Below are 27,389 nucleotides of genomic sequence, written 5' to 3' on the forward strand. Positions count from 1 at the left end.
GTGACAGTTTCATTGTTTATAAGTTGAAAGGAAAGACAGTTGAAGCAAAGGTGAAATTAAACCATGAGAACAGTAGAGAACTGGTTAGTGCAACCAGTGGCCCAGTTATCTGCTCCTGAGATTATCAGTGGACTTCACTTACATGCCAAATACCATGAAGTATATCAAACAACACAAAAATAGGTTTGATTTTGAGGTTTAAGAATGTTTCTCTCAGCATGTGAAGCCTCAACTGAAATCCTTAAAAGGCTAGATTCACTTTCAATGAGTAAGAGATCTATTTAGGACAAGCACGGCTAACAAGGCAACATAGACATAGGATTTCTCTTTCTTTTTTTGTATGTCAAAGACTTTTGTGTCAAGGAGATTTTAAAGGTAGCAGAAAAGGATGGTCACTGAACCACAGATGTTTTACTAACTCCAAACATAAATAAAACAGGCACCCAATGTTGAATGGTCACCCAAGATAAAGATATTTAAATTTGTTACAAGAACCAATGTTGACACAGAATTCAAAAAAGTAAAAAAAAAAAAAAAACAATTTAAAATGCTGATTTTTCCATTTAAGTTGCTTTCAGTTATTTTCAGTCAGCACAGAGGCTTGGTGCTTGAAACTGGCTTGCATCAAAGTGCCATCTGTCTAGAGAAGCACCCAAACCACAAAACATGGTGATTCAGAATGTCAGTCCGGCCATGCCATCCATTTCCTGTAACTGCAGTCATTCTGAAGAAATGGTTTCTGTAGCTAACCCTTTAGTGTTCATTAGTTTCTTGAGCAAAGGTGTTTTGTATGGTGTTCTTTAGCTGACTCATAGTCTATACGCAGATGATACATACTGTACCTATGAATAGGTTCTAATGCTTACAGTACTAGTGAAACAGCTTTTACTTCACAATGTGGTTTGGCCTTTCCGTTAACTCGAGTACTGTAATTCGATTCCCCAAATGCAGGAAATCAGTATTTAGTTACAAAGTAGGGGCTTTCAGATCTTTCAGTTTCAGCTGTTTCATAAGGTCTTATGGGTGCAATTCAGCTGGATGTTCTACACCAGAAGACCAGCCATCATTTCACCGAGTGGATAAGAAGATGCCAAAATGAAACAGACGTGCTAACGGAAAATGTGTCTTAATGCCCCAGCAAGCTGTTTCCCCTGAGAAGCAGCAAACTGTAAACTAACCCCCCCCCCCCCTCTCTCATGGTCCTAAGACAATCTCATTCACTCATGCTTGTCAACATTTTGACTTTATTGCAGTACATTTGAAATACATCAGGAACTGTATGGAGCATAGCAGTAACCGTGCCAGTGTCTCAGCTATGGTAGAGTAGCTAACTGTGTCTAACTGTGGAGATGGGCGCAAGACTTGGTAACCTGTATTTAATACTGTTACTCCTTGTTCACCCATAGAGCATCACCCCCCCCCCCCACACACACACACAGGGAACTGGCCAAATCCTGCCAAATCTGGAGAGGAGCTGAATTCTGAACGGGCATGGAGACACGAGGACACTGCCAGAGGACAACCTGTCCATCTGACCCTCTGTGACCAAACTGAAGGCAGCTTCAAATCCTCATTACCTATAGAAATATTTAAAGTACTATGACAGCAACTGCTAATAAGAAGATAAATAACTCTCCCAGGGTGTTTTGTTATCTTTTTTGTGGTCTGGGGTAGAGCCACTGTTTATGATAGTGTGATACTCTGTATGAAACTGTTTTTCCTGCTTGCATGTCCTAAGGATGAGATCATTTAGCTACTGTGCTCACAGGTTAAGGAGAAAGAGCACTGGGGAAATAACTGAAGACAGAACTCTTGCCAAATGAATAAATGTAAATGTATGGCAGCAGTTCCCCAGCAGGGAATCAAACCAGCAACCGGTTACAAGCCCTGCTCCTTACCACTACGCTACACTGCCGCTCATTCTACCAGCATGCAAGAGACATGCACAACCCAATTAAGACATCTTATCAGATACAGCACATGTTTCCCTGTCATGCTTTACTGCATGCAAAATGGGAAGTTACGCCTCGCATGTTGCAACCTCTGTATGGCGAAACAGTCAGGCCTGAGCTTGCCCAGTGGGCCTGCTGGTTAGGATCCAGTTCCGCTTCTGCTGTGCCATTAAAAAGAGAAATAACACCAGTGGGGTAATTAAGCACTGAAACACAGTTTCACAACAGAATAGTGAATAACGGAGAAGAATAATCCAGGTGGACCTCAATGTTCAAAACAGTAGCAAAAACATACCTACTGTTCCCACTAAAATACCTGATTGATTTTGAATGTTCCGCTGTTAAGTGAAGTGTGATTCCCTCTTATATTTTTACTGTTCATCAGACGTTTCACATTTATGTAATGCAGAAGTTTGAAATGGAAAAAAAACACACATTCATTCATCAAATAGCAAACCATCGCAAACCATTTTGTCATATTAAGGTGGCAAAAAAAAATGTACAAGTTCATGAGCGTAATCCCAATTAAAAAATATTTATAATATGACACGTGAATACAACTGACCAAGTCCTTTTACTGTGCATCTAATACAAACGTTTGCGGCACATGCCAGTTACACATTGCCACTAGTCTTCAAAGCCCGAGGAAATGTAGCACAGCGCTTCAAGCTTATACACACGGCAGTAAAAACAACGCGACACAAAGTCACTAGTGCTCTTCCCTCGCACCATCTTTCACGTGTGAAGTCATGTAATGCGTTTATTTAGAATATCTTTCATGTGAGAAAGATCTGCGCAGTATTTTCAATCAAAACCGCTTGCTTTTCTACCCGCCTGCAAGTTCCCAGGCCTGTACCGTATTTCAGTAACACTCTTCCTCCCCCATGCATGAGCGTGTTGTGTCGAGTAGCTCTGAGGACGTGCAGTCAGGGAGTTTCCTAGGGCTTTTTTCTTGGCTATTTGCAGCAGGGGAAACAGCAACAGCACAGCCGTTTGCAGGGGTTGCTCTTCTTGTACTTGACGGCCTTCTTGATCTGGATGACGGCCTCGGCCGCGTAGTCCTGGGTGGCGGAGACGTTGGCCTCGATGTTCTCCAGCATGGCACCCTGCTCCTCCACCAGCATGGCCATCTGCAGGAAGAGGTCGTGGATGTCCCGTATGCGGCCCTCTAGCTCCAGCAGCTCTTTGTGCCGGTTCTCGATCTCGTTGAGCGCCGAGCGCGCCGTCCGCCCGTCGGTCAGCAGGTTCTCGGAGAAGACGTTCCACTTGCCCGTCTCGATCATCTCCTCGATCTGCTCGCCCGTCACCTCCCGGCCCATGATGCCCACCTGCCGCTGGATGCGGGCCTTGCAGTTCTCGCGCTGGGCCTCCTCGGCGCGGTTGTACTCCGCCATGGCCTCGTGGAAGCCGCTGGACAGCGAGGTGTACTGCGACCGCACCATGCGCACCAGCGCTGCGTTGACGCCGTACTCCTCCTCCAGCTCCTTGCTCAGGGCGCCCAGCTTCTGCAGCCGCTTGTGCACGGCCTCCCCGCGCGCCTTGATGTCGCGGGCGATGGCATTGGAGTCGCGCTTGATGCTGCTGATGCGGCGCACCGAGGTCAGGAAGCGGGTGTTCTGCTTGCCCAGCCGCTTGACATCCACGGCGAGGAGGCCGATCTCCTTCCGCATGCTCTGCGCCTCCCGGAAGACATCCTCCATGACGCCCTCCCCCCGGAACACAACCGCCTGCTGCTCCAGCTGGTCCTCGTCCTGACCCTTGCCTCCATCGCCCGGGTGGGCCCTCTCGCCCTGGGTGGCCTGGGTGATGGCCTGAAGATCACACAGCCTGTCTCTCATTCTGCCTGCAATGCACGAAAAGACACATTTCAGCATTTGCCTGCAGTAAAGGCCAGCTTGGCCTGGATCTACTCAAAAGCAGAAAACTCTGGGAAAGAGTTCAGTTGGACACACCACTGGTTTACTGTTTATTCCGCGTGTGTTGGTAGGCCTGACTGACACTGTAAAGTTCATTTTCAGATTTTCCAGGAAATGCAAAGCATCTTTCAAGCTCCAGCTAGACGTACATGTTAAACAGTAAGTGTAAAATGAGCTGCTAACACTTGTTTCTGAGAAAAGCGCAGGGCACCCTTTATGCTATTGACTGTGACATGACCATCGTGATTCATTTGCTTACTGGGCACACTGCACCCACACCTTGCACTGCCAGCTGCCTTTTCCGTTCTGTTTCCCCAGTTACACATTCTGTTTCCTCTGAATCAAACCAGTATGACTCCAATTCCCTGCTCAAGCGTCTGCTGACTCTACATTGAGCACCATGAGCACTTCAATGAGTCAGGAGGCCACACTGACCAAGATGGCAGTACTTACTGGTGTGTGTGTGTGTGGGGGGGGGGCTATTAACAAAGAAACAAGTAGTTGTGTAAAGAAATATTGAAGCAGGATTTGAATTTCAAATGTGAGGGAAACACCCATTTGACCTCATACGGCAAGGCCTCTTGCTGGGGTGAAATCGACCGGGCCACGCTGACTTCCTCATTTCTGTCTTGTTAATTATTCACCTCTGTCACATACAGAACCCACAGACTCACCAAACCATCTCTGTGTCTCACTACTGAGATGTTTCTATTTCCACTACGGACAACAGCACTAAAAGCTCCGTTAACCTAACAGTATCCCTTTAAGCAAAGCAGGTTGTAATCTTAGTAAGATATACCACAGTGACAACTGTTCCACCTTGCAAATTGAGCAATAGCATCTACACTGTTAGGCCACGCAGCTTTATTCTGTACCTCAGAGCAGCTGTGTGGGTGGAGTGCATAGTTTTACTTGGATACAATAACATCATTTTGCTTCCTCACCCAAAACCACCATAAAGCATATACCAAATAGAGTGACAGCATCCAGATGACTTGATCAATGACTCATTAACTCCCCCCCCCCCCCCCCCCCCCATTAAAGCAATGCATGGTAACACAGAAGACCAAATGTCAAAGTCATTCAAAAATGGAATGCAGAAATAGTATGCAAAAATACATGTAATATATAACTGCATATGTTGAATGCTATCATTATCATAAATGCAGTTGTGTGCATGTAGTTGAGAATATCCTGTCTTATATACTTTTGCAGAATATACCACAATATATGCACCACTTTGCATTTATAAAAGTGGTAATGATTGATATACAGTATTTTCTACTTTATGCATATATTCATTTTATCATATATTTCTAGCCTAAATTCTTTAGATTTTGGATTACTTGTTTTAAAACATATTACTTTTTTGGCTGACAACAGTGGAGCTCAAAGGTAAGCAAGACTGGTGAAAAGAGAGATGAAGGGCTGCTTTCAACACCTGTTTGACTCTCCAAGCCACCCTTTAAAGTGTTTACCAATGTGCCCGGGTTCACTTAGAGCCATTTCACAAACTGCAAGACAGTCACATTCTAGCCTTGTGATGTGTCTCTGCAGGTGTGAACAGAGGTGTGAGAAAGAGCAAGAGAAACGCTTGCTCTGTTGGCCTAGTTAAGCAGGTACTGTCCCTGAACTACAGTTCCCAGCATGCAAGTGTGTTGCTCAGAGTCTCCTTCTGCAATTCTTACACTCACTCAGGTCAGGCAGTTCCATTTCAATGCAAATTGGACTAACAAACCCTCATTATATAATTATTTCAGCCAAATTCCTACTTTGATCAGGCTTTGTACAGTGTGTCTGGGCCACCATAGTGCTGCTCAGTCAGAGTATACCCTCCTGCCTTCCATGCTAAGTGTCTGAGACAGTGTGTGATTACAAACATCAGTGTCCCTTTTCATTAACCTTTGGCTAACATAAACCATTAACTATTACTTCATGACACTAAATAAAGGTATAGGGATGGGAAAGTGTAAGCATAGGAGGTGTGTTCTTCCAGCAACTGTGGCCTTTTTGATGGATTTCCTGCAGGACCTCATGTAACTTGCTACATACCCTGAGGAGTATGGATAGAGTAATTACTAACAGGAGTGTGTTTGCAAAAGAATTCACTTTCAGATCCACCTCAGATCCACAGCCATCAATACTCACTTCAAACAAAGGCTGACAATGCAATCTTATCAAAGTTAAACTGTGTCCACAAAGATAGTTTCTTTTATTCAGGACATGGCCAACCACACAAATCCAGGAAGAGGTTGCCTGACATTCAGAGACAGGATGGATGCTGGAGGTTTTACCAACACCGCAAGAGCACCACAAACAGTAGACATCCCCCCAAAAAATGAAATCCTAACACCACCGAAGCACTGAAGAAACAAACCTGGACAAAGACATTGAGGATGGCTAAAGTTTTCTTACCAGCAGTTCACTGGTAACACTGCTTACCTCCTCTTCTTTCTTCAAATACACATGGTTTCTTTCACTTTTGACATTTTGGATATGTCAAAGAAAATACTGGGTTTGTTTTTCTTCTCCTAGCTCTGAATTATACGAACGATGAAAAAATAATAATCTCACCTTGTTACAGACACTTCCTCTGAAATTAAAATGTATAATACAGTATAGCATCTGGATGCGCAAATGAAGTTTGGGACCATGCAAAGGCAGTAACTCTGGCAGTGGCCTTGTGCTCAGAAGTGGCCTTTGGCTGCATGAGTGCTGTTGTCACCCATTTGCTTTGCAGCGGTTATCGACAGCAATTTACATTTTAAGGTGTGATCCACCTATACAGACGGATGTTACCTGAGGCAAGTCAGGCTGGGTGCATTTTCACAGTTAAAACGGCAGTGCCAAATCACAATCATGATGCCACATAGTAAATCTCAAGGTTTAATTTACCTCCATACTTTCCCACGTTATAGCTAACTTGGCAACGTGACAGATGGGCAAAAAAAATTCCAGTTAACGGCATAATGTAATTATGTCCTAAAACCACAGAATAGGTAGAACAGCAGTTTTACATGAGATCAAACTATGGCTACCAGCTCTGATTATCTACTTTTGCTTCGATGCCATTTGCCATATTTATGAGTTTTCAGTTACCTTTCTCCACAACTCTTGCTCCTTTCATGTGATCATTACTGACCGTTGGCTTGTCATGCACGCTTCCTTTTTTCCATCACGCTTGCTTAGTAGTACAGAGACATTCGCTGGCTCGGATTTTGATCGCAGGACAGATCAGTTCAGTAACAGTTAAGTCGACCGACTTCAACACGCCTTGGGCGCAGCTTGACCACGGTGGTCAAGTGAAGTGTCGGGAAGCGTGCTGATTACCACACTTTGCCACTTGTGCCAGGCGAAGACAGACAGCGTGCCACATCAACCGCCAGTAAAAATACGACTTTCCTAAACGTGCAGGGCTGTGGCGCGTCCCTGCTCGCTGGGCTTTACTTGCAACCTCGTCTGTGCTATGTCGTATTTATTGAGCAAGACAACCTGGTGAAGAACTACAGCCATTTCACCAAAGCTCTCCTGTCACAGGCTGTTGTTACTCCTGTTTAGCTTACATCTTATATTTTAACTCTGAAAATCTGAAAACCCGAAACGCCTGATGTACATGATACTGTAGCTATTAGTCTGTCACGGTCTATCATGAAGTTGTCTGTGCACAGATCCTTGATCAGTAAACACTTTTTTTTTCTTTTTTCAGAAAATGTGCAAGTAAAGAGTAAGCGGTGATGGTGTTGATTCTGGACCGGTTATCATATCAGAAAGCCCCTGCGTGCACCAGAAGCAAACGCACACGCTGTTTAGTAGCTTAATGTACACGCATATAGTTGATGCAAAGTTTTTTGAGAAGCAGCGATCTGGATCAAAGTAGTTTATATACAGCTGGCTAAAAACCAGTGTTTATGGTTTGCGTAAACCGTGAGATAAATATTCAGAAAGTGTGCCTTCTCTTTTGCCTTGGCGAACACACTAACACGGACGATAAATCACCAGGACACTGTCGAACATTATGATAAATCAAACTATTTTAAACTTCGAGAAGAGAAACGTACAGTACCTTATCTCATCCTCTGTAGCCTGTTCAACGACGCAAATTTAAAACAAAGCAGATAAACACTCGAGGGAACATTTTCTCTTGCCTTTCAGAATAATTATATTCGGTGTGAACAAACCTCTATACAGACTGATTGGGTGGAGCTGTTCAGCGCTGCTTCTGAACTTATCCTTCCTGCTTGCCTTATACTCTATGCTGACAGACAAAATGCGGAAGGAGCGTTCACGTCAAGCTGCTAACTTTCTACTCTGAAAGAGACAGAGGAGCAGGTGGAACGGAGCAACCGTGGGAGAATAACGCGGCAGCACATGAGACGCGACCACTGCCGAAGGATTTCGTTTATTTAGAAAATAGTCAGAGTTGTCAAATGTTGCTTCCCAAGCAAGAGTAAGAGGCATTCGTGACATGTGAGCTTATCATGGGATCTGTAACTGTAAACGGGACCCAACTGAGCGTTCGGATAGCTCAAAGATACATCATACAGTATATATCAACAACAGATATTTGTCAGACATGTAATTGCAAACAATTGTATGACAAATGTTACTTTTTCATTGGGTATGTATTTGTGTGTACTGGGTTTAGCTAGGCTCATCCAAGACTGAACAAGCAAATACTTGTCTTTTCCCCTGATGATTCACACACCACCAGATTAAATCTTTACACATACAGGGCTGTCATCAAGTCAATTTGTAGTCAGATGTAGTCACATGATGGTGTCTCAATGTCAAACCGATTGAAGACTTTGGCGGTTTATGTTTGCAAGAAATGAGCTGACAGTTTGTGAGAAAAGGCACCTGCACAGAAAACCCTGAACTCGGATCACTGAGCTTATTTTAAGGTGTCATCCAAAATAAGGAAGGAGGTGATGCAGACGATCCCCCAGAGGATCTTTGGAAGGTTCAGTCTGCCGCTGCTTCCTCTTTCTGAGCCCTTGTGTTGTCCGAAGCGTGCCCGTGATGCATACTCACACAGACCGCAGGGCGATGACTCGGCTGTGCTGGTTCGAGTTTGGAAAGGGTGACCCACAAGCTGAGGCCACTGACAGGTTATCATACCCGCATTACCTGGTCCTCCCCATACCACTGGGAGAGGAATCAGCAGGACTCTATAAGTATGAGGAACTATGGCGCAAACTTTTCCCACACACAAATATTAGAAGCTCACGTACGTTCACATTACACTAAATTACATTACATGCATTTAGCAGACGCTCTTATCCAGAGCAACTTCCAGCACAATAGAACATAAGTGTATCCACTCATGCTGGATTCCCCTGGAGGGGAATTATACAAAAAAAAAAAACAAAATTGGAGATCAAATCCAGTCAACACACAACATCTCTCATAGCAGCTGGTTGCAATTTTGACCATATTTTCTGAACAAACCAGTTGATTTCTGCTTTGGGAGATTTCTACAGTCCATATAATGCCCAAATAAAACATGTCACATAATAATCATGATCACATATTACACCCTCAGGGTAATTTCCTGCACTATACTAGAGAGGTAGAGGAAGAAATCCGGCCCATTGCAGTGCAATGCAGTGCAGTTAAAGCGGCATGTGGGTGTAGAAATGATTGAGACTTAGTGTTTTACTTGCACACCCTGCCAGCAGCCACATCCACTCCATGCACTCATTTGCTGCAAGTGAAGCAACCGCAGAGCGTTCCTCCTTGGTGTGGTTCTCGAATCTCTTAAAGGTGCCCACTCTGGCCCCTGAGGGCCCGGTCCAGGTGCTGTGCATGATGTACCCTGCTCCTGTCTCAGAGAGGCAGGTCCAGGAAAAGTCTGTGGCCTTTTCAAATGCAGTCCCCAGGTCCAGGAGGTGTTTACGCTGGTTCTCAATCCATTTGTGTGCAATGTGGGCAGCTTTGGCCTCTTAATGATCTCCACACTTAATGCCCTCCTTTACCCTCCTTAATTTTAGCAAACTCCTTGACCTGTTTCCTCCCCGCCCACCAACTCCACCTGCCTCTTGATGTTCTCTCCCCGGGTCCTCTCTGTATTACCATTGCCAAACATGACATCCTGTTGATGCGGGTAACAGAAGAGTTGTCAACCATACCAGGCCTCCAGCACCTTGTGTGCATCCAGAGTATAGATTCATCATGACTTGGGTTCACAGTCCCACTTTGTGGCACTCATGTGTAGCACCTTGTTTAACATGTAGAAGTTCGCGCCATCAGTTGTCCAAGATGAGGAGAGAGAATCCCTTGGACCCCTCTTGTGAACGTTGTGTCCAGGCCATTAGGTGTATCCGACCCGCTCAGACACCATGCTCTGGATGCTGTGGTTCTTTTATGCCATATCCTCCTGCAGCAGGCCCTCTGGGGCCACACTGCAGAGGAAGCGAGAAGCTGACATTGGACACTTCCTGCTGGAGAAGGAGTCTGTGCCTAAAACAGAGACAGGCAGCCAATAGGTAATCACAATGTACAAACACATGCAGAATTACTTTCAATACCTAACTCCTTCAGTCTAATATCTGCATTTTCTCAAACTTTACTGACTAAATGTTATGATTCTACATAAACGTGTTTTCAGTAAATGGTAACCTTATTCAGTTTTTATCATTATTTTGAGATTTACAGGATGTATCAGTGGAAGAATCTGATGTGGTTCTGGCAGGAAGTTTTGCTGGATTTATCGTGCTTACACCAAGATAATAATCTTTGCAAATACACTGAATGCTTGAAGAGATCAACTAAATGATTTTAGTGGGTTTATCTTTTTTTGGTGAGGAATCTGAAGTGTCCTATGACTTTATCAGCAATACATTTAACAAGATATCATATTTTTGCCCTAAATTCTCCTCATTCATTCAGTGTTTACTTTTTATATATTAAAGTTCCTTGAGGGTCCAGTGGTTTCATGAGGTGGCATATTATTGATAGAGGATGATATAATACAACATACATTTAAGTGCAAAATGAAAAGTGTAAAGCTTGCCTAAAATCATTCGCCATTATTCAGAGTCAAGGAACAAACATCTTTGGCCTGTCGACAGACTGCGAAGCCTGAAATCTGAAACTGAGAAACGTTTGCGTTTCTCACCGTTTGCTCTTGACAATAAAACACTTTTATGAAGAAGAACATGTTTTATGTTGTGGTTCTTTTTAAAACAGCTGCCGTTACCTGTTCGACAGGAACACAGACCCTGCATGCTCTTCCCTGTGACCTGGCACCTCTCCCAGAAATCACGGCTGTGGTAAACTCCGATCTGGTGGTGGTGTGTGACGCAGCTCACTAAACAGGTTTGTGCTGAGGATTAGCCCTCATGAGCTGTACTACATATTAGGCCTTTTTGTGAATATAGGGGGAAATGAGATTTTAAAAAATAAGGAGTTTGTGTTTTTGTGTATGTCAAAATAAATGACACACATCAGTTTTTGACATGTTTTTTAACACAGTTTTATGCATTAAATCGTATACATGAAAGCACCACTATATAGTTTACATAGTTTTTAATATGTGCATTGCATTTTGAAATATTTAGAAGTATACTCCTTAGATTTTACATTATATATTTTAATTGCTGATCATTTTCCATTAGGAAGGTTTGATTTTATTACTTACAGATGGAATCCTGTTTTTAAAAAATTATAAGTACACATAATGCTACAAAATAGGAAAATTAAATGACTACCTAGTCATCCTTTGGTCTATTGTTCTTCTATTTTTGTGATACTGTCTGATTATTAATATAGTAATAATGTCATTTTTTTCTTCAATATATCTACCTCTTGTATCCAAATCTGGGCACCATTTGAAAAGGTCTGGATCAGATTCCTGAAAATGAACATGAACTTACCATAACACTGCTGTCCCATCCAAAACCCACCAGAGGAAGAAGGAGAGTAAAAATATTACAGCTGGTATATTCACTATCTACAGACTGCATTTACCCAAAATCAATTGAGGAATCTGTAAAGAATGAAGTTACTTATTCAGTCAATGTCTGAACATAGTTTAGATCAGATTTATCCAGCATGGGCCCTGTTGAAAATGGTTTTAAAAGAGAACCCTCATCATTATTCCTTCTGTCTTTAGCTCTGAGAGAGTGCAGGAAGATCTACCAGCCTCTAAGATGCAGACAGAGTTTTAAAAGAATTTCCTCATAACCTTGGTGGGTGTGGAAGAATGGTTGGGACAATTTTTAGGTGTAAACTGTCGCTGAACTTGCTGATAAAGAGAAACAAGGCAATGCCGTCTTCTCACCCCAGCCATGTCACTCTGGAATGTGGCTGGGTCGGTCTGGTAACACCCTCACACTGTGTGGTGCAAGTGCTAAGTGATGTAAACATAGGATGCAGGGGCCCGTGACACTGGAAGCCGGCGGTTGTGTACGATACAATGTTTGTCTCAGAGAAAACCCCACATTGCAAAAATCATCAGCTTAACTTATTGGGTTCTATGCCTGTGCCTGAATTTTCGTGGCCTGATTCTATGACCAAAGTCAGTTGCTCCCATTCATACCTGTCTGCCTCTGTCAGAGCTCCCTTTGGATAACAGAGTACCAGACTGATCCCAGTGCAGTCGGAGCCTACTTGACCCAGCTGCAGGGCTTGGGAGATAAATGTGTAGTCAAAGCAGCTGCATTCGTAATGCTGATCCAGGATACACCAGTGGTGATTGCTGGGCCGAGGGACAGGGGATAAAGGGGGTTGGTTTTGGGGCAGCAGTATGATGTTGTGTTTTGGAACAGGGCTCATAACCCAGTGGTTGCAGGTTCAGTACCCTGCTGGGGCACTGCTGCTGGACAAGGTGCTATCCCAGATTTGCCTTAGTAAATATCCAGCTGTATAAATGAATAAGATGTAGGAATTGTATCCTGTGTATGCCATTCTGGATGAGAGCGTTTGCTAAGCAGCTACGATGTAATGCAAGGTTTTGTGTTTTAAGCACCAATTGAGCAACACTAGATTGCATGCAATTGCTTAACATCTTTTAATCAGTCTGCCACTTCCTACAAGCTCATACTTAATATGGATGTTATTTGTTCCCTGTTTCAGATGCTTCCTTACAGACATACTTGCGTTGTGTCATTCACTGTTCCTTAAGAAATTGCCAATGAAATGTAATATATGCACATTTTTACTTCACCTCAGCCTAAACTTCGGGCATGTTGCATTTTCATCATGCGCGGCAGTTGTCAGTGATACACGTCCTAATGTGTATCATTGTCTTAGGAATGTATAAAATCTATGGAGGGGTGTTTCAAAATGAACGCAGAACTGAACGCGATCAGAGATCAAATCTGTTCATTGGTATTGCCTCAGAAAGGCTGCAGCTCATGATATGAGTCATGTTTCATTTCTCAGGGCAGCGCGTGCTATAGGAAGTGAAGCCAACGGAGTGAGCTGTGGGCAGGTCCCGCCGACACTTCTGTTTTTTTTTTTTTTTCATTTTGCGACCTATGGCCCTACGACCCACTCTGCTCAGAAACAGGGACGGAAGGGGGAATCCCCCCTCCCCCTCCCCACGGAACCGCACCGTGGCCTAGAAGCTCATTCGTTGTAGGAGTGTGGAAGGAGGTGTGCTTTTCCCTCAAGATTCAGGGGAATTTATCTCACCGCAGCAGAAGAGAAGAACACAGAGCCGTGATTGGCTGCACTCCGATGGTGTAATATGGCAGCTTGTGCCAGGTGTAATTACATACTCGTCTACTGAAAGTATTCACTCAACCCACAAGCTTCAATACCCAAAGCAAAGAGGCAGAGTTAGAAAAAAAAAAGTTATTTCATTCAAAATTTCACAAACAAAAAGAAGTCATTACAGGTTCACTGCAATAACCTCTCTTTCCTCACTTTCTGTGCAACTTGCTGTGTAACAGATGTGGCAGATGTGTTAATGTGATTCCTACACAACCGGCGCACAGGATTTCACAAGCTTTATCTCCAGTGAGACAGACGCTGCTTTGTGTGAAACCACAAGGTGGCGCAATGGCTAAGCCCATGTGGCCACTCCTCAGGCAGATTTCAGCAATCCATACCACAGTAGGGAAAAAGGCTGTGCTGTTCTGGGCAGGACTGAATGTGATTCTGGATGCTGCACTAGACTGGAAATATTCAGTATGAAGCAGAAGTGACTGTCATATGAAAAGCACAGAACAGAAAGTGGGATTGTGAAAGTTAGATAATGTATACAGAGAAATAGAAAGTGTAAAAAGGGTATAAACGTGTTTGCTAGCAGTGAGGTCCAGGCTGAGTGAAACAGTCATCTCTTGGGTAAAGAGGCAGCAGGAATATACAATGGACAATGGATGTTGCTTTAACTGGGTTTGGCGTTCTGGGGAACCCTGAAAAGATTTGAGGCCATGCTAGAGAGTGGAATGTGAAAACTGTATTAGCACTCCTTGTAACCTTGATCTTTGACCTTGTGTGCTGAAAATCGAGAGGGGTCTGGGGACCAATAAGGACAAACGTTATGTCACACTTAATCAAAGTCTGTGCATAACAGACTGAGTTAGATAGCAGAAATCCAACACCAGCCTGTGTGACCTTGACCATTTGACCTTGAGACCTAATGCCCTTTTTTTCAGAGCTCATCAGCAAGGTGTTAAAAATGATATTTGCTGACATGTGTTTTGATTTCAGCGGGCGTATATATATATATATAAAGTTTTTTTCCTTAGGGGCAGTCCAGTTTTTTTGCAAGGATGTTGGAAAAGCAGAAGCACTGGAAAGAAACCCCTGCGGTGCTAGTGGGTAAGCCACGGGCCATTATCTGACACAGCTCACATGGCTCATAGTCCTACAGCCGGCTGTTTTACTCAGCCACTCCATGTACCTACTTCACAATAACCGCAACACGCAGTAATTCGCAAATTTTATTTCTGTTTTGATCGTGGGCTAAGCTCATAAACAGCTCGCCACCGGTGTACTCTGTAGATTGCAGCTGGTTTGGAGTTGATCAGCTGCATCAGCTAATCAATAATCAGTCTGAACGATCACATGGAAATTGTGATGCTGTGAGTTAGCCACAGGCACACAATATGTTAAAGCAAATATGATTAGTAGCTGGGAGTCAGATGAGGCGGATTATGGTATTGATATCGGCTGGAGCTCTGGGAGAAAGGGAAAGGCTGTCTCTCCCTGCCAGCCAGCTGGTTTAGGATCATGTGGTTACGGCATGGCGCAGGGTTATATGGAGGTCTGGAGTTCTGCCATCACTGGTGCTTCCTACATCTTCCTTCACGCTGTCAGTTTAAACGACTGTGTGTTTAATGATCTGTTTCACCACAAAGAAGGATCCCCAAGAGTTCCCGTGTGTGTGCGTGCATGTATATGTGTGTTTGTGTAAGTGTGTGCTTAAATGTGTGTGTGTGTATACACCCACTCCAGTCTCTTCTAGGTGTGGTGGTTATGACACACAAGGGGCACACTGCTCCTATTTCCTGGGAGCGTCTGTATGCATGTATGGGTTCATCCAGTGTGAGCTCGAAATTAAAGGGATTACACTGAGGTGTTAGACGAATCCTGTTCTGGCCCGGAGCATACTCACTGTTATTCCGTGATTCTTTGGGTCTGTACAGATAGTGTTGTCCTTGTTCCAATGTACAGATTAAAGTAAAGCTTTCACTTTTTTTTTTGCTTGCATCCTCTAAACCAATATGTAAAACAGGACAAAAAATATATTAAATCAATCCAAAATAATACATTTTTGTTAATTCACTGCTCTTTGCCCTACAGAAAGGAACGTAAAAACAAGCCATTTTTAATTAAGTGAGCGAAATTAAATTCGATTGGAATAAGATCATCACATCAGTGTGTCTCCAGACCCGTGGATGATACACACTGCAGTCTGGGATGTTGATTGGCTCATCTCCTGTGGAGTACGCTCTTTGCCGTGCTCTCCCCACAGTAAGCGAGACCGTATGTTATGCTCCTCCTTATCGCCATCATAAGGCTGTTTCCAAACAGCGCAGCATGGTCAAGCACAGTACAACACACTAATTTAGATAACATTCAAGAGTACAAAGGTTTTAGATTAGATTATTTAGCAGACGGTCTTATCCAGTGCAACTTCCATAGGTTACAGCTGTCTTTTTAAATGTTACCCATTTAAATGTTACCCACTACTGAAGTGTAAATGAGACTGAGATCAGCAGAGCGTGTTTGAGGAACTGAAACTCTTTTCTGCTCCCTGTCTGATGCTCTCAGACAGCCTTGTAGACAGAGGTTAGAGGTTTCTGTGAATGTGATTGGACAGCTTTGACATCCATTGAAAGGCAACGCCTCCTAGTTTAATTGGCAACATAAGCGCTTTCCTCAGCTTAAGTGTGAAGTGTTCTGGCACAAAATGGCTGCAGTGTGTGTGTGTGTGTGTGTGTGTGTGTGTGTGTGTGTGTGTGTGTGCGTGTGTGTGTGTGTGTGTGTGTGTGTGTGTGTGTGCGTGTGTGTGTCTGTGTGTGCGTGTGTCTGTGTGTGTGTGTGTGTGTGTGTGTCTGTGTGTCTCTGTGTGTGTGTGTGTGTGTGTGTGTGTGTGTGTGTGTAGATGCCACACATTGGTAGTGGTTGAGGTCCTGAGGTTGAGGCTGATTGTCACACTGTCTGTGTGATAAGCTTCTTAGTGTTTGCAGTGGAAACCCAATGCAAAGTCATCAATTGTATCAATGGCAAAAACTCACGAGGCCTGCAGAGGTACCACCAGATGGCGTTAGTGAGAAAGCTATCCAATATCCTCCGCTGTATATATTAAGCTGTAAGTTTTTTGATGTCATGCACCCAGAAATTTTATACTTTGCACGTTTGATGACTGCAGTGTAAATTCTGCAGCGATTGGCTGTTAAATAAGTAAGTACCCTGTCACCGCTGCAGAATAGAAGTATATAACTTGTTACATAACTCATATTTTTAATTCACAGCGAAATACAGAGTTGTTTTGACGATGTGTCTTACGGTTACAGCGTTGTGGTTAGGTAAAGAGGTAGAGCTGGATTCAGGTCAAGTGATAAGGTTAGAGGCAGGGCTAACCTTATGGTTATTCAGACACTCTTAACAATTACATAAACCACAAACACATGCTCCACTCTCATCACTTCCCTGTAGTACACAGACACATTGCTTACACATTCAGCACTAATGAGTGGTCTGTTTTGGCAGAAATGTGGATACACACTGGTGCACATTCAATTGGATAAAACATTGCAGGAAGAGGTGTGGACACAAGTATTGACCTCGACGTGTATTTAGGAGTTCCTTGTGATGCAGTACTGCGGTAAACTGTTAGCGTAATGACGTCTTAAAGACGTCGCGCAAGACCCCTCCGTGGGTGCAGGAAGTGTTCTAAGCAAATGTTTTAAATGAGATGGATCCTCATAAGAACACACTGCCTGCCAAGAATAGGCTTCATTTTATGGCCACCTGCATTCTGCAACACATCAGGCCATTAAAAAAAGAAACTTGCAATCGATACCTCTGTGGTTACAGCCACAGTCCAGCAAAGATGATTGAGTCATCCCTCAGAGATAATTGCTGCAGCAGAATTACATCCTATAGCTGCAAGTGTTGCCCATGTTGGCGTGATTTACAGCGAACTGCCGCGCTACATTTTTTTGGCCGCATAATTTTGGCCTACTTCAGGGCTCAGACTGCTACAAACCATCTCTTGCTCAGCAAGAGAAGGCCATTTGAGAATACAGGGTCCATTTTGTACAGCACTCACGCCACAAGTTTATTTATTTGTTTGGTGCTTTAGCTTTCCTGCCTTCTACATGGCAGAACGTAGCTGAAACCACAGTGCAGGTGCTGACTGAATGGAAATGTTCTGAGTACAGTACGCTCTGTCTGATATTTGCTCCTCATCCTCTATGGCTCTGCATTAGGGTGCCTGTCAAAAAATGAAGAAAAATAATAATAGGAAGTAATGCCTGAGTGACATATCCTTCACAAGGAAACAGTGCGGGTGATTTGTTTAAGTGCAGAGACAAAAGGTAAATACCTGCTACCGGCAGAGTGTTATTACAAACGTGAAATATGTAACACAATGCACAGTACTGTACTTACATGCTTAGCTCACGTGTGATACACTCCACACACTAAATCACAGCTTTAATTTCCAGAGGAGTCTTTTTCAATTACATAAGAGCTGTGCGATGTGGTCCTCGGCACGCACAATTGTTCTGTCGGTTTAGCATCTGTGGCTTGTCATTTGCACGAAATGGAGGCCTGGCCTGACATCAGTGCACTGCCATCTGAACTGTGCTCTGTTTGTTTTTCCTAAATGGCTTATGTGGTAAAAATAGAAAAAAATGATATTGTTAAAAGCTAAACAGTTGCCTGCCATAGTTATAAATCAAGACTTTTGACATGTATGGGTCATTACTTCTAAATTGCATTTTACAGAGTGATCCAGTTTTGAGTCTTGCTGTAATATTTTTAGGCATAGGACGTTGGGCTTTGCGGCCGGGTGAACAAAGAGGACATCACTGAGGCTGGTTCAGCAACCACAGAACCATTTGTGGCACATGTATCCGGCTCTAGACCTTTGAGCCCAAAGCATTGCTGCTCTTGGACAGTGGAAGCTCTGCTTACCAGCTACCGTGTGACTCAGTTTCGTTGAATTGTCCCCCTTTTCTCTTTCACCACATTAGAGCAGACAAACACTTGACTTCCCACCCGTGCGGAAACGTAATTTAACAGTAACTAGGCCAGGGCTGTCTGCAACATGCTGTTAGTAATTGCTACATAAGTGTGTTTTTCGCCAAGCTTTGAAGTGTCCAATGTGCTTGAATCAGTTAGCGGTACTGAAATTAATTTAATTGTGGTAACCAGTGGCAACGGAACCATTCCACACCTTCGGCAGGATGTTGTCGCCACTGTTCCATGCCGCAAAGATCACTTCCTCTCACAGCGGAGCATTACGCTGTGGTTTGTGCGGCTCTCTTCTGAAGCTGGGCAGGGTCATTTTTTACACCTATCGTTTTTTCTTCAAGCACCGAGACTCGTCCCACCGTGGGAGAGCAGGCCAACATGAGCCCTCCAAAGTGGGTGGAGCTGTCATGTGACTTACTTACTTACTTAACAGTGGTTCACTGGTTTGAACCAGTGGTAGTGTTTCACTGTGGAGTGCCCCTGATCTGCTCATTCTCTTGCCACTAGGATCAACACCATGCTCCTTGCTCTTTTTAATTCATCACATAGTCAATTCAATCATTTTTCCATTCCCCGTACAACATGGGTGTCAAGCTAAGGCAAGTGGGCTTACCTAAACTAAATAAACAAAATAACTTTGACTCGCTCTGAATCCGGGCCCTCAAGATTTACCATCTGTTGTCAGTGACCAGATCTTACCAGCACTCAACACCGCCATACCAACGCCGTTTCCTCTATCACATGAACAAGTATTGGGTGTTTTTAGCGCAGTTTATTCATGATATCCACACTGCTACTGCTCCCTCTAGAGGTCATTATGCACACAGCACCCACAAAATAGGCAGGAAAACACTCCTCTGTGACCATAATGTTTTCACAGACAGTGAGAGAGCAAACGCTCAGTTGGATTGTTTGGATATGGAGACCAGAGGAGAGCCACAGAACACATGTATGAAAGGGGGTCGCAGACCCCAAAACCCACAGATAATCTGCTGCTGTTCTCCAGACCCATTGGCAGCTCAGTGGCTGTAGAAACCAGAGCTGCTCGAGCATGACCGTACACTGCTGTCTGATATTCATTACAACATTACTGTACATTTGCTTAGCAGATGCTCTTATCCAGAGCAACTTAACACAGTTTGCAATTTTTACATGAGATCCGTTTATACAGCTGCGTGTTTACTGAGGCAGTTGGGATAAAGTGGCTTGCCCAAGGGTACAACAGCAGGGGCCCACCTGGGAACTGTACCCTTATGACACAGTGCCCTTAATGTTATGCATGTTGATGCATATTCAGGTATAATATTTGTAGCCGCACCCTCATATGGAGTGCATTAACAGTCACGGGTGCATATTGACAAGGGTTGAAAATGCACTATAGCTGCATGTTATGGTTGTATGTAAATTGTGAAATCTGTTCAGAATAAGTGGTCTAGAGCCTGTGGCTTTCTGCATATGCCAGACATACCTGGGCATGTAGAGGACACAAACTCACAGCTCTCCCGAATCTCAGGTACAGGTCATGTGACCATGGCACAGTAGCCAGTCGGCACAGTGTTTGACAGAGAGTTTCTCTATGGCTTGGCAATGGCGGCTTCTCCTCACCTTGCTTTTTAAACATGGATGCCTCGGACAGGCTCTCCCCATAACTGAAAGCCATTCAAGCTGGGTGCACACAATCAATTATCAGTCCAAAACTGTTGGTTGTCGACCATCACCTGTAGTCACCATGGCGTGTCCCACACGCAGCCTGCAGTTACTAGTGTCTAGTTGGACACTGCAAGCACACACCGATTCAGAGGCCATTGCTTACCTGCCTGGAATGTCCAACCAAACACTTTCCCTGTGTTTACACTTCTCATACAACAAACTGAGTGCATTTTTTCAGGGCACATACAGAGAAAAGACAGAAAATGTTTTGGAAGTTTTCCTGCCAATAATTCCAAACTTCCTGTGTGTGTGTGTGTGTGTGTGTCTATGTGTCTGTGTGTGGGTCTGTGTGTGTAGTGTGTGTGTGTGTGTGTGTCTGTGTGTGTCTATGTGTCTGTGTGTGGGTCTGTGTGTGTAGTGTGTGTGTGTAGTGTGTGTGTGTGTGTGTGTGCGTGCGTGTGTGTGTGTGTGTGTGTGTGTGTCTATGTGTCTGTGTGTGTGTGTGTGTGTGTTTGTGTGTGTCTATGTGTCTGTGTGCGGGTCTGTGTGTGTGTGTGTGTGTGTGTGTGTGTGTGTGTGTGTGTGTGTGTGTGTCAGAGAGAGAGCGGGGGAGGGAGAGTTGGGCCCTGGTTGGCGGATCCGTGGGAATTTTCCATTGAGAGGGCTCCTGGGGTCCTCCAGCGCTCGGGGCAGGGTAGCCTCTGTTTTCACAGATGGATTTGGGGTGCTGCCTGCCAAGAGCAGGGAACGGGTGCCAGCCTGGCTCTGCACACAGGGTTCGACTGCCTAAAAACACGCCGGACCCTCAGCTCATGTGAGGTCCGTCAGTCTCAGGTCTAAACATTGGACCGTGAGCTTCCGCGGCGTACACCGGGGAGTTTTACTCCTTAGATGTAATTAACAATTATGTACATGTTTCTGCGGGAAAAAGGAGACTAAGAAAAAAAGTAAAAATATCACAGACAGAGCACTGCCCTAAAGCTGTAGGACTGGCATCTTTCTAAAAGATGTGCTCAGTTGGGGAGTTGGCCCAAAACTTTACAGTGTCTTGTTTGTAGAGGATGCATGCCATATCATCGCTCTATTACTAGGGGGTGCCATCTCACCCTGGCTGAAATCTACGTACGGGTACCGTTTCTTTTACTTCTGAGAGATCACAGGCGTGTCTAATCATTAAGGGTACTCAGACTCTGTTCCTGCAGGGCCGCAGTTCTCCTCCCAACCAGGCACTTAATCAACTGGTTTAACTAATCATTCTCTTGACTGAACCAATTTAGCTTTCCTGCCCAGTTCTAGGAGCACTGGTGTTTTCATGAGAGCTGGAATGCCTGCTGGCTTTCAGCCCTCGGGTGCGAGTAGCTTCGAGTAGCACAGCAGGACAGGAAAAGTATCAGATATGGCTGCTGAAACTAAAGCACTGTGACCTCCAGGTTGTTATTGTCAGAAAAAGGAGTTTTTTTTTTCTCAGATGAACTACCTGATTAAAATAAAGGTTTAATAAACAAATGAGCATGAGATAAATGCACTTCACCGAAACTCACAAAGTTACAGTGGAAAAAAAACAAATACCAGATGGAAAAGTAATTAAAGTCCCTGTGAAGTCAAAATGTGATTTTGTGTTTTCCATGACAATCACATAACTGAAGGATTATATTAATGTAACTCAACACAATCCACACAAGCATTCACTTTGCTTCTTCTGGACTCTTATTTGATTAATTTGGCGAAGGAAAAATATGGCAATGGCAGAGAGAGAGACTGCCTTTAATGGCTACCGTATCTCAGATATGTTGCCTGTAAAATAAGATTTTACTGAGAAAATAAATGAAATAAATTAAATGGTTTAATATGATTGTAATCGAAACCCCTGGAGAGGTCCAAACACAGTTCAGCTACGGAATAATTCTTAATTATTTGAGGTTATGCTTTAATTTCTCCATCCAGCTTTCTGTCTGTCTACATATTTCATTATCAGGGAGACAAAGTAACAAATCGACTAGCACATCTGCATTAGGTAGATGATAATTAAAACAAATTATGTACACATGTAGGTACTTAGCAACATCTAGTTATCTAAACGCAATTAAAAGGAACCAAGGCACCTTAAGAGGTAAATGCCAGTTTATTATTTAATCAGTCACATTCCTCTTTATGTTCCTCATTCTATCTATCCCGTGTCATGTATACCGTTATATCCCTGTATGTCTCCATTTGTAGCTCCCTGAAAATAGTTGGGCCAATGTCATAAATAACATTAAGCTGATGATAATTACATAACTGCTTTAGCTCCTTTTTATGAATGTGTAATAACACAGATTTTTTCTCTTACACGGATTATTTGATTGCAAAATGATTTACTGTCTCTTATTAGGGGCTTGTATGTGATTTCATTTATTTTTTTGGATTCTTAAATTTTTAACATTGACACTGCACTCCTGATCCCTGAGATGTCATCTGAGGTGTCTCCCCAGTGAGGAATCATTAGATTGTCGCGTAGCTTTTGAACGGCAGTGTTTCCGTGATTATGAGGGAATTGGGCTTGTGACCAGAAAGTTGTGGGTTTGATTCCTGGATGGGAAACTGCCTATTCAGACTTGATCAATGTTCTTGACCTCAGACACTTCAGTGCAATGTCTAGCTCTACAGATGTATTATGCAATATGTGATGGACGTCCTTCTGGGACAGGGGAATTAGCTACGATAATAAATAAACACACATAAGCCTTCACGTATTACTTCCATATGGTCACCCTCCATATCTCTCCACACAGATACTCCGTTATGTAATCGACTCACTTTTTGTGATCTTGCTCTATTGTGTGTTGAAACCATCTGCATTCTCTCTCTTCACTCGGTTTTGAAGTATATTGCAGTTTCAATAATGACCGCCACACATGACCAACAGCAATGAAAGGTCTCAACAAGTACAACAGCCACCTAGGTTCAACTTGTTGGTGAGATTCCACAGTGTGCAGTAAGATCAGTGGTCTTTGCCACCGCAGCTCATAGTGAGATCATTCTTTGAAAATGACACGTTGTATTTATGTGATAATCCTTCTGCAATGTGCCCAAGTATCCCCAGTAGCACTTCAACAACCTTCAGCTGTAACCTTAGTAACTCTTTCTGCATACGTGATTTAGCTAATTCCGATACAAATTTGGCTCGGGGCAATGTTCTAGGTTGCAGCTGTGTAGGAACCATGGGAGCCTTCAGCCCAACTTTATAGTAATGGTAACTAACCATTTACTTATATCTTTAGTTAGTTGAGGATGACTGAGGCTATTTGGAGATCTTCTGTAGAAAGCACAGAAGGCCTACCTCAAGTGACACCAGATGAGAACAGGAACATCATTCAAAATTGTTGTTTTTAAGAAAGATAACGATCTAAATGGTAGCTTTTTTTCGCATGTCATTGAAATTGCCCCCTTAAGGGTCTGCATGTTTGGAAATCTCTGTATCACTGTGCTGTGACTCAGGGTCTTTTGCGAGCGTTTAGGCAGTGAAAACACATTAATGCAGGGGGAGTCAGAGCTTTCTCCCGTGATGAAGATGATTTGGAACTCCATGTTTCCATGACTGAAGTAGATCGGATTTTGCATGCAACGCTTCAGAATTTTCCCTCAATGAAGCCAGGCAGTTTGGGAACACAAAATTTGTTGGGGCATGGGATGGGAAGCCACAAACAAGAGAAGCAGAGAACTGTGATTATAAAGCAGATGCAGTGCTGATCTGAAAGGATCTCTGGTTAGGTGCTGGCTCTTTTTTTACTTGAATGCATCTAGTTTGTGTACTAGTCTGTGCGAACTGTCTGTTCTGTGCATGCAAAAAATTCTGTTTATTGTAATAATCACGAATGAAAATACCTATTTTTTGGAGGTGAAACGTGCACACACTGGAAGAGCACATAAGCTGGCCAGGTGTCACAGATCGCAGTGAGAGCTGTGGGTATCATGGGCCTAATGTAGTGGCCTGTCTTTGTAGCCTTTGGAAGATGTGCCAACGAGGAGACGGCGAAGGACGAAATGGGCACATTTCCACAAAACTGATTACCAAAGGAATGAAGAAAACACCCCATCCCTCTCTGCACCTCCATGCTTTCACCTCATCTGAGGCTTCACGGAGAGACAGGGGCTCAGAGGCCAGAGTGGTTATAGATGTTAATGCAGAACCACGAGATTGCAATACTGAGCCTATTACAGAAAACAATACACTTTAAGACCTCCGCAGTAATGATGAAGGTCTGCATATGTTTTATCCCCAATGACATTATCATGCCATTATAAGGTGTAGTAGGTGTAGTATCTGACTTAAATTGATTACAAACAGCTAGAATACCCCTCCTCCATATGTGCATAATAAAAATTGCTGTCAGTTCATTATTGTGGCATTATAAGGGATATGTGTAGTATCTCACCAGAATGTAATACTGAATTACAGCAATTTTTATTATGTGTATAAGGGGTGGGGGCAGTATTCCAGCTGTTTGTAGTAGATTAATCAAGCAATTAATTATTCTGCTACATACCAAAGGAAGTACAAAGTCATGTTTCCCTCCTGTGATCCCCTCCAGCATACCAGCAGTGACCTTTCACCTTTGCCTCCTGTTCTGACCCCTCTCTTTGAATGCAGGCACAAGTGGTTGCTTCCAGAATGCTGAAAACACAGCGGAGTGACATCATCGTTTGACATCACCTTTTTCCCTCAGAGGAAGAGGGTCCTCTATCTTGTTGATGCAGAAGGAGCGATGACCTCACACAAAGGTGTTGGACATGTCAGGACTGTTTACGCACCGACAGGCGGTCAGCCTGTGGAAATAGCTGCATGAGATATGAGCACTTTACGTCTGTGAGATTGATAGTTTAGCATATGAATAGGAGATTTATGATGTAATTTAACACAACAGAAATGTCTGCAATGCAATCTGTATTCTCTGTGTGGAGGATATTGCTTGAGGGACAGTATTACAAACACTTTGTCTGAAAGTTGATTACTGGTACAAACTCCCTGTAATAAAAAGTAATAGATCATTTGTTAATATATAAACCTCAAAATAAAAGCTATCTTCATATATGATGAAATATTCTGTTTATATTAGAAAATATCAGTTATAGTCACTTTCAGGTATGTAATTCTATACAGCATGAGCATACTACACACAGACTGCTGCCCCGCCCTAGTGTCAGGACTGGGATATGATTGGTTCCCCTGCCTAGAGACCTGGGTCTGTAGCTCATCCAGGCTATAACCACACCCTCACTCTGCCCTGCAGATGGGTCAGGTCCTCAGCAGATCTGCCTCTCTTACTGATCTTAGTTCAGCCACGAATCACCAAAGGCATAAACCTTCAACAAGAACAGGCTCTGTCTACTGGCCTGGACATGCAAAGATTGACTTTTAAACAATCTTTTGAGTCAAGGACTGTCTGCCTACGACAGTTCACAGGCTTGAGTACTAAAGGCTTTTGAAAGGAGGCAAACAGCAGTCCGAATGAGAGGGCAGACCTCGGGACTTTAGAAGGATTTTTTCTGAGGTTCCTCAGACATTAAAGAATGTGAATTTGAGGTAAAGGAAATGAAAAGCGGTTTGTCCACAGACTGGGCCAAGCTGTTAAGTGTTTTGGCTGGGTTGCAGGCTCTTGTGTACTTCTCAGGGCCAAATTACATTTCCTCTTATGACACAGGTGATATACATGTTAAATGCTAAATAAAACGTCTGAGGGCAACACTTTCTGCCTACAGTAAGGATATATTATATATATATATATATATATATCCTAAATTGGACACTATGGATAAATGACTAAGAGCTACTGCGTGACTGAGTCCAGGCAATACAACTATTCACAGGTGGCCCTGACAACCAAAATCATTTCCCTCCACACGCACTTCTGAAGAAACTCTGAACGCTCAATTGAAGATACTTCAAAGGGGAGCAAACCGAAACGTCAACAAAGCTGTGTATTTTTCTTTTCACTTTAAAACAAACCATACGCCCCCCCCGCCCCCCATGTCCACATGCGAGAGTTGTCATTATAATCCGGTCCCTGGGAGCGTTTGGTTTCGATAAATATCAGCTGTTTCCAGTTACAGAGCTCGCAAGTGGTGACTTTAATTAACTGATCCCATTAGCATGGAGCAGCGGGACATGGACAGCCTCCCAGTATCTCAGGCCTTTTATTGCATTAACATCATGCCTGTCATGTGCCTAAAGATGCTCTTCTACCCCAAGATTTATTACTGCTGTGTCAAATGCACAAAAAAATCCTTGTTGTTGTTGTTGTTGTTGTTGATGAACATTACATGCCAACCGTAATTATTACAATTAACAATTTTAATCATTATTTTTTGTAAACATGTTATGTAAAATAACGGAGACTGTGAAGCCTGACCACACCCTCCGTGTTTTCATGCGGGTGTCCAGTGTTTGCTCAAAGCGCTTAGCAACCGATCTGGAGCGGCCAGGCCCACTTTGCGTGTCCTGTGATCCTTCGTGTGTGCTGCGTGAGTTGTGTGGTTTTACACTAAAAAGCCTTGCTACTCAGTAACCACAGGGTAGAGTAAAGGTACAACCATCTCCCTGCAGTCACGCAGGCTTTGGTCTCTGTGTCCCTGACTGTGTGATCCAGTGGCATAGAGGTCCCCAAAAAACAGAGGCTCATTACAGGCATTGTTAGAAGGATTATTTGAACGAAATTCGATGAGTCTCGTGTGGATCGAGTTACTGGTGACTGAGGTCACAGGCTTTTATTTCCCGATGAGAGAGACTGTGCATTGGCACTGAATGCCCCAGCCAACACACCACCCACATGCAAGGTCACACTGTCCTCAGTTAACAGCTGGGGCAGTCTTGGGATACTGAACATTCCAGAGCCTTGACCCTTGACCCTCGACCCATGACCCGTCCTCTGTTCTAGGGACCATATTGATAACTGAGGGGTCCGAGGGCAGATGTGACATGGGCAGAGTCATAAGGTGACACTGCAGCCCCACCAGCGACTTCCTCATGGCATTGCAAGGCACCAATTTCCTCAGGGAAGGACTGAAGGACCCCTTTCCTGATATTGCTGCTGTGATGTTCTGTTGTGTGTATTCATGTTGACTGCCCAGGTTGGTTCGTCAGAGGAGATATTTTTGATTGGGCTCCTGGTCTTGCAACTACAGGAATACTACAAGGGCACTTCACAGTCTCCAACTTTAAAGAAGCCAATGGTTT

The 27,389-nt window shown here is 43.7% G+C and overlaps 1 protein-coding gene across 1 annotated transcript; it reads right to left on the bottom strand.

Moving 5' to 3' along the window:
• Positions 1-2,379: 2,379 nt before the first annotated feature.
• LOC118787216 (syntaxin-11-like) lies at positions 2,380-8,103 on the bottom strand. The gene is made up of 2 exons (XM_036542696.1): positions 7,932-8,103; positions 2,380-3,795 (listed from the first exon to the last, which is right to left on the bottom strand). The coding sequence occupies exon 2, from the start codon at positions 3,788-3,790 to the stop codon at positions 2,909-2,911; it is 882 nt and encodes a 293-aa protein (XP_036398589.1). The 5' UTR covers positions 3,791-3,795; positions 7,932-8,103; the 3' UTR covers positions 2,380-2,908.
• Positions 8,104-27,389: the final 19,286 nt, after the last annotated feature.

The sequence above is a fragment of the Megalops cyprinoides genome, chromosome 12 (genome assembly GCF_013368585.1).
Source record: "Megalops cyprinoides isolate fMegCyp1 chromosome 12, fMegCyp1.pri, whole genome shotgun sequence".
Lineage (NCBI taxonomy): Eukaryota > Metazoa > Chordata > Actinopteri > Elopiformes > Megalopidae > Megalops > Megalops cyprinoides.